The sequence below is a fragment of the Aptenodytes patagonicus genome, chromosome 6 (genome assembly GCF_965638725.1).
Source record: "Aptenodytes patagonicus chromosome 6, bAptPat1.pri.cur, whole genome shotgun sequence".
NCBI classification, from domain to species: domain Eukaryota; kingdom Metazoa; phylum Chordata; class Aves; order Sphenisciformes; family Spheniscidae; genus Aptenodytes; species Aptenodytes patagonicus.
The window spans coordinates 39287075-39299150 of NC_134954.1; the positions used below are offsets into that span (position 1 = coordinate 39287075).

At 37.0% G+C, this 12076-nt stretch overlaps 1 protein-coding gene across 4 annotated transcripts in view; it reads right to left on the bottom strand.

The window, feature by feature from the left end:
• The window catches only part of CALCRL (calcitonin receptor like receptor), a 69399-nt gene that overhangs the window by 26951 nt on the left and 30372 nt on the right, over window positions 1-12076 (bottom strand). For 2 of the 4 annotated variants that reach the window (XM_076342178.1, XM_076342176.1), the window contains exons 2-6: window positions 10776-10930; window positions 5930-6026; window positions 4751-4895; window positions 3121-3231; window positions 2049-2161 (exon numbers count right to left, since the gene is read on the bottom strand). In XM_076342178.1, the coding sequence (XP_076198293.1) occupies window positions 2049-2161; window positions 3121-3231; window positions 4751-4895; window positions 5930-5977 (417 nt within the window). In that variant the 5' untranslated portion in view covers window positions 5978-6026; window positions 10776-10930. The remainder of the gene's footprint in view (window positions 1-2048; window positions 2162-3120; window positions 3232-4750; window positions 4896-5929; window positions 6027-10775; window positions 10931-12076) is intronic. The other 2 variants (XM_076342177.1, XM_076342175.1) reach the window with 1 other exon arrangement.

The window sequence follows — 12076 nt, forward strand, 5'->3', positions numbered from 1 at the left end:
ATCATTATGTTTAACAATGAGATAACTTAAAAAAAAAACCCCAAAACCAAAAGCAATGCAATAGGTTTAAGTGAAACTTTCATAAAAATTTGGAAGTGAGAAAAAAAAAAGGATTACCCCCGAAATGCTAAAGCTGGGCTACATATACATAATGACAGCCTTTCTATGACAGGTCCATATCCCATATCACGACCTCTCTCAGTGACCAATTTAGGCAAAGGTGCATGTTAAGGATTTAGAAGATTTCCACACAATTTAGAACTGGCACAGAACAGCGGTACAGCAGGGACTGCTGATGAGGGCAATAACAATAAGAACTGAACAATGGACAAGTCACATTTATTGTGCATTATCTAACCCGCCTTCCGAGCAAAGTGAAAAGATAATGTTGTTTAATATAACAACACACAGAACTGTAGCAAGCAGTAAGGCTTTCTTCGAAGCTATTATTCCATTTAAACAATAGCTTCTGATGCATGACAGAGTTGAAATATGCTGGCAAAACAGCCTGAGGAAAACTAGCTCATTATTCATAAAGAAGGACCTGCATGGATCTGCTCCTGTCTGAATAATATTCTCTCAGTTTCCAGCCAAATATTAGCAAGAATCAATGAATTATAGCATCTCTGCTAGTAGAATTAAACTGCCATTAGCATGTTCAATGTCTCATGATTTGAGAAAAAGCAATACAAAAATGCCTTATTATCATCTATTACCACCTTTTCTCAATATGGTTTCTAGGTGAATACCCTAGAGCACTCTTGACAGCAATGATGCAGGCAGTTAGGATCTCTGCTAGATGTCAGTATTCTTGACACAATCTGCTACTATGAGCTCTTTTCCATGAGGTCCAAATTAATTTACAGTCTATCCTGACCCGCATTTTATATTCCTAGTTCTTGGGCATTTACAGTTTTAATTTACTGCTGCTTCCCATGACTGAATGTTTCATAAACATAAAGAATATTAGTGGACATGGGGGGGGGGAGGGCAAAATATGAAATTTTGCCCATTATATCCTCACATATTACAGAGTATCTCAGAAAGAGGGCATTTGGAGGTTTACCAGATTTTTTTTTTTTTCCCCTAAATCTGTCAATGGATGGACATCTTCAAGATAAACTGAAGTCTCTAAAAATACTATCTATACATATACCCACATGGGTATGTGTGTACATAGAGTCTACCTTTGATATATAGAAAACAACACTCTCAACTCATTTTGCTGCCTGGCCTGAGATAATTTTGGATGCTTCCAAAATTTCACTTAAATAAACTTGAAGTATAGGTTTTTCATTCATGTGAGCAGCTTAATATCTCAGAAACTGAAAAAATGGCACTTGTGAGTCAGGACACAAGACGTACACAGGAAAAAGATCACAAGGAAAACCAAACCCTATATCTAACACTTCTCATCATTTACTTCCCTTTGGCCTCCAAAGATCCTGTGGTGAACCCACTCAACTACAGCTTGCCTACACTTTTGTAAAAAAGATTAGCTCTGCTTTTCACACTGGGGAGAAAAAATCAAAACATCAGAACTCTACTTAAAGCTGCCTTGAAGATGTATTAATCCCAAGTAAAACTCTGGTTGTGCACTTGCTGAAAATCTGTCACTATGAGTTAATTGGATAAACCCATGCACTCAGCACGCCTTCCAGAGATGTGCAAACCTCCTGCAGTTCTGCTGAACTTCAGAATTACAGAGCAAAATGTAAAGATCTGCTCTTATACGGCATACACTTTGCTTTCCACTAGATGACTGTGGATGACCTAAACAAGTACTAGTACCTACACATTTAAAATACCCATAAAAAAAAAAGTATGATCATATTATTCAAGCAGTTGAAATCAGCTGTAAAAGCCAAAGCAGGTGGATTGGGGTTTTTTGAGTCTGTTATGCAGAATTCATCCTTTTTATTTGTCGTGCTTTCTTCTTTTTGCATTTTGATGTTGCGTCAACTCTGCTGCCATTCGAGTTTTGAAACTTGTGAAATTTTTCAGATCAGTTTCTTGACACTGGTAACATGCATCCATTCTTTTCATACCTTCACTTTTTCATGCGTATAGATATTACACTGGGTATAGTTTGTCCACGTCCTGTTGCTTTCTGGGTGTCTAAACCAATTCCCACTTGGATCACAGATCTTCGTAACTTTTTCTACAGTCAAAGTAGATGGAAAGAAAACCAAAAAAGAAAAATAAAAGAAAAACACAACAGTCAGCACTGAAGTTCTACTTCCTGATGCCTAGTATTTAATGAAGAAAGATTGGCAAACAAATGACAGCTTTATTAATATGACTAGAGAGACATTGCTTGTTACTATGAATTATGAGAAACTAGAGGCCATTGCTTTTGTTTGGCAAGGGCAACTGATGATGTGTTTTACTTAAGAAAACAAATAGATTTGCCTCCTCCAATCCAGTAAGTATCAAAATATATCAAAATAACTGTTAGAGAACTACCGGATGAAGTGACAAGAATATTTAAATGGCTTGTTTAACATCCAAGATCTAAACTGAAGTCTGACATCCTACCACTGTAAATTAGGATTGGACACGCAGGAAAACATCAATAGAGAAACTGCTCAAGAACCAAACTGGAAAATTTCTGGGACTGCATAATGATTTCTATTGTCAAATAGAAAAAGAGGCATGAAAGGACCCTGGGAAATACCAAACGCAGCAGAAAAAGACAAGAGTGGAAGTCCATGACATTTTCCACATGCTCACAGATGCGAAGTTTAGCCTACAGAAACAGGAAAAGATTCACTTCTGGGAGAAACTCTTGTCGACTTCAGCTGCTAAATTGAGGTAAAAGAGTAAGTCATATTTCTGCTTGTCTGTCAGAGAGAAAAGCTCATCTCTAAGAGGAAAAAACTGTGATCTAACTTCAATTTCTATTTCCTAATCTACAGAATCCCTCAAGGACATATTTCAGAAAAGAAAATAAGTAACTTGTCAGTTTTCTATGTGATAAAGGTAAAATGCAAATAATGGGTTTGGAGTTACTGAAATTCTGGAGCATTAGTGACTTGAGTGGGGATACAGGAGGCATCAAGCACCCAAAACCTCATTTTATTATGAAATATGTTGATGTAGAAGCCCATGCACACTTACCTGATGGGTTGAAATCCTGAAAGTAGTCAGGGCAACGCTGTACTGACACAGTTCCGGCAGCAACATCACTCCAGCACAACCAGCCATCCCATGTCCTGTTACAGTAAGGACCTGCAAACAAGTAGAGACCTGGTAATAAAATAACAACCCTTCTTTCATAATAGTCTTTCAAAAGTAAGATGTAAGACTGCATAAGGTAAGTTTCTCACAGCAATGAGAAAAAAAGAAAACAGAAACGTAAGATTTAGCAGTAGTTAGTTAAAACTCCACTTAATAAAAATAGTTCCTTATATGTACGTTTCTTCAAACACATTTTAAAATCCATCATCACTCACCTTGAAACGGTCTACATCTACAATTTACAAACCTCAGATCTAGAGCACGGTAGGCAAAAAAACCTAAATCAATTCAGACCAAATAACGCACATTAGCAAAGAGCCTTAAGCTTGCAAAGACCATTTTACTGAATTTATTTACATTTTGGATGTATAACAAGCCTATACATGTGTTTACTAGTTAATTGAAAACACCGTGGTATCCTAGAAGCCATCAGAAAGCCTGGCTGGGAGGCAGCCACAGCTCCTCTGCCTCAGGCAGAGCTGGGACTGCAGCGGTCATTGTGGACAGACACTTCTCTAAGTGCTCCAGGGTCAGGGAATCCACAGTGTCCCTCAAGAGCCTGTTTCAATGCCTCATTGCGCTCACACAAATTTTAGCATCTAAAATAAATCTCCCTTGAGAATGAGCTGGGGTTTTATGAACAAATCCTTTCCAAAAAGGCACGCAGAATGACTGACCCTCTCTACAAATTTGAAGATGTTTTTAGCATCTTCCTTCAGTTTTCTTTTTAAGACTTAATAACGCCCCCCATCTCAAAGACTGCATTTTTCAAACATCATGTAATTCCTCCTCGTCTCATCAGAAGATTTTCCAATTTGTCCAGATCCTTCTGAAGCTGTGATGCCTCAGGCTGGACATAAGCTTACACTGTCATACTCGTATCCATTTCTGACCTCCAGACATTCAGTTCCTCCAAAGAATCATTTCAGAAGAGAAAAAAAACCTCATTGTAAAAGAATGCAACTACATCTTCTTGCCTCAAAAGCCATTCAATGTTTCCAGAAGTTATAAAGTCAGAAACAGTGAATACAGTGACAGGTAGAGTTACTGAGGTTATCTCTGAATGAGTTACCAGAAAAAGCATTAATGACACTAACACAACCCTCAGAGCAGGAAAATTATGTGTATCAAGATACTTTCAATTTTTAAAGGCAGATGTGACCAGGAGAAAGAGGTATTGTAAGAGCATGAAATGAAATAAAGTGGTAAGATTAATCAGTCACCATTTTTTAATCTGGATATCTATTTAAATTAACATTTTCTTATCTCATCAGAAATAAAAGCTTTGTGTTATATAAGAAGTGGTGCTATGGACAGGTAATATAACATATTACTTTATCTTCATGAATCCCAAAGTGACATTTCTAAAAAATTGTACAAATACAGTTACAGCCTGAAAAACAATTGCTACCAAGACAAGAAATGAGTATAACTAAAGAATCCTGAACTACTGTAATTATATCTGTTGACCATTTGCCTTTGTAAAACCTTATAAGAAAAGAATCTCTACCTTCTTTCCTATGAATAGGATCTTGCATAATTTTCTGGTAGCATTCATACTGTGCTGTCATAATTTTATTCCGTGTAACACTCAGTTGAGTGAAGTCCTCCGTCATATTCTGATGCCCTTCAGACGGTATAGCAGTGGCAAAAAACTAAGAGGAAAAAGACTTTTTTTTTAACAAGTCATGTACAAACTCCAATATAAACTTCTTAAACTTCAATCTTTTTAAATATTATATTTTAAATATTATTTTACTGAAGGAAAATGATCTTTAAATCTTATTACTGACAATATGTTTTTGTGTTTTTCTGGTTAATATAGCAATTCTTCTTACTACTGAATCTTGACAAATATCTCCTGAATGAGCACGGGGGAGTAGCAATCTGCAAGGTTTGTAAATAATAATGGAAAAATGCATAGTAAGCACTGAGACAGTCAGAAGCATATAAACAGCTTTTGCAAAATCCAGTAAAATATATCGAAGTTACATTAGTCTAAAAGGCATTTGAATCACACCCAAAATGATCCTTTATGAAAAGAGACTTTCCATATACTCTACGCACTGAAGCTTTTGGCTTGTTTAGAGCTATTTGGTTTCTCTATAATCTTGTGAACCACAAAGTCAACCCTCAGAATACAGAAAGGTATTCAAAAGACATGACATCCACTTTTATAGTTATTGAAAAGAATAAAAAAAAAAATTTTAGAAAGTGGATCTTGATCAAAACCTGAACCTTTTAAGTGCATTTTTAAAAGGAGTTAAAATATTTTATAGGAAGCTACTAAACTTCACGGAAAAACAAAGCTGCAGATTGAAATACTGTACCACTATCATATAAGGGGTGAAATTAAAAGTTCCAAAGATGTCCTCTGAATCTGAGTTAGATGTCTCCTCCACTCTTCCTGGGGTCTGCATAGTACTGCTTATATGTCACTTGTCAACTGTTACTGTGAAGTTCTCTGCCAGCAAAGGATATGCTGCGTTCAGCAGAAGTAAATACTATTTCTGTTCCTTTACCACAGGAATTAAAAGGAGAACAGAAGGTAGATAAAGATCCTGCTGTGCAGAAACTACATTTGAACGCAAGATTAGTTGTTTCTGCATTTCCTTATTAATAATTTCTATGGTATTCTGTACACATTTGTTAAAACTGGAAGTGATTTAAAAAAATTCATAAGACTCACCATAGTCACTGATAAGAACAGCAAAAATGTGATCCAGTTTTTTGTCATTTTTATATCCGGTGCAGTGAATTTTATATTGTAGTTGAATGAACTCAAACTGCAATGGAAAAAAAGTAGGAAGAAATTTAGTAATTTATGAAAGCCAAAACTGATAAAAGACTTCATATGTTCTTTCTGAATTAAAACAAATCAGTGGAGGTCCTCTCACTTTTTATTCACACATAGTGACGCCATGTGATATACATGGAGATGTACAATATGATGTAAAAAAAATGCACTCAATTCACCCGCAGTGAATTCCAGCAGCAGGGTTTTTCCTGCACTGCTGCCTCCATTGCCTCAACTAACACCAATTCTCCAGAGGGTTTGTCTCAGTCAGGTAGCTGGTATCAACTCTAACAGCTATGTAGCAAGCAATGAGCCCTGAGATACGAGTTGACTCCTCGACATCTCTGCCTTCAGGCAACCATAGCAAACCGCAGTTCAGTTTCCTCTAAAGTAGACTTAGACTTTCACAAACACACACGCACACAATTATTTCCTGTTCTCTTCAAACCAGCTGATTTTTGATTTTGCCATTTCTGGAAGAACTGATCTAGTAAGTAGCCACTTTATCTTGAAGTTACAACTTTGCGAGGATGACAATGGCAATGCAAGGATTAATTGTGACCTGTAAAATAGTTTCTGTATCTGCAGTAGCTGTAAACTAGCTTTTTTACCTGCAGTAGATGTAAACTAGCTTTTTTATCTGCAGTAGCTGTAAACTAGTTACTCTATCTGTAGTTTGAAGAAAACAGAACTACCCAAAACAGCTATAATCATCTTAGAGTGCAGGCTGTTCTTGGAATTGATTCTTGAAATGTAAAATGCACCTAAAACATAAAATATACAAAGTTATTTATTAAGCACCTAGACCATCTATTAAGCATAACCCTGCTGTAACAACTCCCTCAAAAGGAAGGGTAACATGTAAGAGATTTCTCATGCAATATTTCAGTGCCCTGAAGTATCCTCAGAAGAACACAAAGCTGAGCCTGGGATTGAGATAAGAGCTTCTCTTCTGCTTGCACGGTAGCAAAAGACCTCTCCACATTTAGATTAAGTTATTACAACTAAACCACCTTTCAAAATCTAAGTATCTCACTGTACTAGCATTAACGAAGCTATTATCAGCCAATATAAAGGGGACTACATCTAAGTGAGTTTAGCTCCCTTGTACAGATTAATTCACTACAAATAATACAAATACAAATACTGCTACTTAACATATAAAACTCATGTACCCCAAAGGTCCTCATATACCTAGCTCAAAGATCCCACTGCTACCGAATCAAGAGGGCTGTGGGGAGCCGAGTACCTACATGCAAACCTGCCTCCTAACCCAAGCCACATTCTCCCTTGGATCACACTTGCTCTTGTCTTTGGAAGTTTTTCTTATCCAGCAGGCACGTCCTACGAGAGACTGGTGGATGACAAACAACTGACAGTACATGGGCTGGCAGAGGTAATTTTACAAAAAGCCCATCCTTTAAAAAAAAAAACAAACCCAAACCAAACCTGTCGTAGTCACAAAAAGCAAGCATTCTATATCTACTTCTTTTCTGCTTTTACACCAAGACTGGGTCCTCTTAACACAACTATAATACAATAAACAGCATTTTGTAGGATATACTGACTACAACATATGAGATCACTGCTGTTTATTGTACAGCTTGATGCAACTACAAGAAATGTGTTGTAAAATCAGTTACTGTTGTGTCTGTTTAACCCAGACTAAAACTCTATCAGTTATCTTCCCTCTATTTTTACCACTGGCATGCAATCCTCTAACACTGATTGCTGGAAATTGCACAGGTAATTCAGCGAGACACTGAAATTCAAATATGCTGTTCTGAAGGCTCTTAAAGCACTAACAGGAAGACCAATTAGCATACATGAAATATATTCTCGGTTTGAGCTAATACTTCTCTGGAAAATCCATGTGTGATGAGAACTACAGTGAATAGATAATTGTAAAAACCACTATCTGTTAACTAAAGAAAAATCAAAATATCTATGTGTAGTGACTAAAGATTGACTGAAACCCAAATACAAATGGAGATATCTAAATTAGCAAAGAGGCAATATGATTTCAATACTGCATGATAATTGGGGGCAAGGGAGGTTAATTCAAACCTATTACAAGTTTCATTCATTTATAGTTGTGTCTGTTTACCTAGGAAGGGGAAAAAAAACACTGGCCTTCTAAGGAAATCGGAGTTAACTACTTGGTTGTAAAGTAATTGAGTAATCTTCTCTGTCCAAAGTATGCCAAAGCACATCTGCGCAGGATTAAAACCCATAAATAATGTGCACAGGGCAAGCAAAGAGACAAATCAAGTAGAACATAGCAACCATAATTTAGTGTATGTTTTTCTATATATGCACACAAGAGTTCAAAATAATTTTCTCTATAATAGTTTCAAAAATCCTCAAGCTAAAACAAATGTTGGATGGCAAATTTAAAATGCATATTCAAATACTGCCCTCACTTAGCCTTGCTTATTTTTATTTATCTAAAAGATACAATATTATATAAACAAAGGCAGAATTTATCTGCTTTGATTCACAGTCCATGATTATTTATGTTTCACAATATCAAAAGTCACCCCTTAGCTCAGTTCCTTTAATGGTCCAAATCTTTTCATATCTAGTGGGTTTGTAGACATTTCCTATCAACTATTTCAGTATCCACTGCTAAATTATTAATTCTTCCCAAGAGATAAAAGATTAAGTCAAGTCTATAATTCACTCTGTGCTTTCCACTCATTTCTCACAGTTCCTAACTGCAAAAAACATATATAGAGAAAAAAATCCTTTTTCTAAACGTCACTATTTTGGGACTTAATTACAAAATGCAAGATGAAGGTCATTCAGATGCCTATTTGGACTTCAGGAAAGCATTTCTTGCACCACTACATGAATTCATTCACTCAACATTTATTCCAGTTAGTTTGGACAAGAACTTTCACAGGAAGATCAAAAACTTTCTTAAGAATGGACAGCAACGTAGTCCAATGATTGAGGTAGCAGGCCAGTACTGCTGAGAAAGTCAGGCTGCTTTTATTAATCATCTGTTCTGATGAGATGCAAAACAAATACAATTCTCAAAAAGTTCTCTCCCTCTCAGAGCTGGGAGGTATTGGATGCGCAAGGAAAAGAAATTAATAATAAAAGAGACCCATTCTTAGGTTTCTTGAAGTAATAATGCTTCCCAAGTTTTCTTCTGCTATTAAATATCTTTGACAATTCTACTGTGGGGAAGAGAGGACAACTGTATTGGATTGAGATTAATGTGAGTGTATTGAATGTTAGCTTGAGTGAAAAGATGGTGGAAGCTTAGACAGAATCCCCTGACTCCACCCTGTGACAGTGGGGATCTGAACAAAAGCCAGCAGGACCCTGATTTACTTGATAGGTATTGAATGAAACTGTAAGGCAGTGGACACAACACTACAACTACTATCAGTAGTATCTGGCTTAAGTATTTTCCCAGTAAAAGGGAACGTCAGTGGGAAGAGAATGGGGAATTTGCAATAGCAAATCAGATCTTCAAAATCTCATTTTTATTTTTAGTGCATGTTGTACTGAAGGCTGGGATAACTTTAAAAAAAAAAAAAAAAAGGAACTGCCCGTTTTCCTCTTTATTACATCCTCTGTTACCCAAATTAATGATACTCCAAAGGCCTATATCATGTTTGTCACTGATAGCAGTGACATCTACTGAAGAAGAAGGAATTCAAAAGGAACTGCAAGCTGAACTTAGCCAAAATAGTCACTGGTATAGCTTTAACAGATGTACATTTCTCTCCCTCCTGCTTTCTCTACAGAGCCATCCTGCCTCGTCAGCTGTTTCTACTTTTAACCTTTTCCCATCCTCCTAAGAATAACTGTCATCCTTGCTGAGCTCCAGACACTTCCCATTTCAATGATACAGCAAAAGGGTTAAAAAAAGTAGTCAGCAAGAAAAATCATTTTTTGAACTTCAATCACCTGACCGCATTTAGTACAAAAGAAAAAACACAGGCAGCTTCTACCTTAAGCAGTTGCCCTTGAGTCTGACTTTAAGTCAGAATGCAACTCTGTAGGAGTGGGATAGGAGGGAGAGTCTACTTATGTCATTGCATGTACATTCATACACACGCGCAAACATTTTTCACTAATTGGTAATCTTTGATTTGCCCAGGAAAAGAAAACAAACAAACAAACACCGAAAACATTTTCAGTATAAACTACATATCTTGCAGTCCGCTATAATCTTGCAACACTAAAGTTGAACATGTGCAAATATAGATGTATAGCCTTCCTCTCTGACTGAAAATGAGGGTCAGAATGGCTATTTTCTTGACCAGCCCCACCCCCATTGCTGCTGTTCTAGCACTCCCTGATTTGGTTTTGTTGCAGTATCTCTCAAAAATAGCTATACATGCTGTTTTGTTATTTCTGGTTCTTTTTAGAGGGAGGCATACAACTCAAAGTATTTAAAACCTCAGGCAATGTTTGGTTGTTTCAGGCCAAGATACAGGCAAAAACAACAAGTTGGAAAACGCCCAACCCTTTTCAAGCGTCCCTAATTTGAATTGCTGTAGTACACTGTTAGAAAAAAACAGTAGTCTCAAACAGAATTACAGATAGAGCCTTCACTTATACATCTCCACTCATAAACTTTCTGGGAAATACTCTGCCTGCAGAGGGGCAGATTCTCTTCTAACTAAAAGGGCTTTGCAAGTGGGCAGTGCCAGCCAAACATTAATACACACCACATTCATTTAGTCCTGCAAGTGGACTACAAAATCTCCATGCTTACCTTAGACAGCAATGCAGGGCAATTTGGAAATCTTCCTAATCAGGTAAAATGCCTTCATTTCTGAGGGAACCACTTCTGCCAGGATTTGGACCAGACTGCTGTGACGGTATCACATGACAGCTCACAGCTGTATGCATGGGAATTACTCCATCCTCCTAATAATTATGGATTTAAGAAGGCTCAAAAATAATAGTTATGGAACAAATCTAATGAACGCTGGGTAGCACAGTTTCATAACACTAGAATTCCCTACTCAGCACCACTCTGAATTAAGACCCAGGCATCAGCACTCCTGAATTCAGGAGTGCTGAATCAGCATTCAGACTCCTAAAACAGGTGAGACAGGAGATCAAAAGAGTTTGATCCTCCCTGAGAAAATTTTTACAATACAGAAGCATAAGCTTTTCACAGCTTCCAACAGATTTCATTGCACTATTCTCTTCATTCAGTTAGTGACAGGACTTGTTTTTTTTCTAACGTATTCTCCTTCACTTGGAGGAACTGGTATATTACCCAAATTTGTCAGATCCATATGTTGCTGGATTTTATAATAAACAAAGTTTAACTTACTATACTGGTTTAAAACACTGGTACAACTCAAGTGTGATGCTAATGGAACTGCTGTAAGAAGGCATTCCTATCCTCACTGCAGTTATTCTTTCAAACTCCCAGTGTAACCTCCTCTCTTCAGATCGGATGGGGCATGTCAGGAAAAACGGAACAACAAAAATAAAAGAAATGCTCCTAATACTATTTTGAACTCATTGGGAGTACTATGATAGATCATTGTGTGTACCACCAACTGGTAGCTAGCATCATCATAAAGACAGAACACTGCAAAGAGCTTGTGTGAGAAATGCAGTGGCTTACATAGGGATAAACTGAGATCTCTTCTTGCACTGCAGAACAAAGAGGCTTACAGGGCGCATGAAGACCTCCACAAGTGAATCAGTATTTAGGAAAAGATTTGCAATATTCATATAACCACCATGAAAAGTACTATAGGAAATAAACCCCAAGTTTATAAACAAGCCGAGTTTCTTTAGACATCTAATTCTCTGAACCCACAGCATTGCTCACACGCATGGAGACATTATAAAAAAAAAATGCCGCACTGAAACATTCCTCCTTCTACCTTTCTTTCCAGGAGTTCTTCCTAGGGAGCAGTTGTGGCACAATGGCATTTACTCTCTTCTTGAGGATTAAAATAAATAAAGAAGAAACAGAGCAGCATATCTCAATTTTACTGTCTTATTATAATAACTTCATCATGCATTATGTGGTAGTTCAGCTCAGTACGA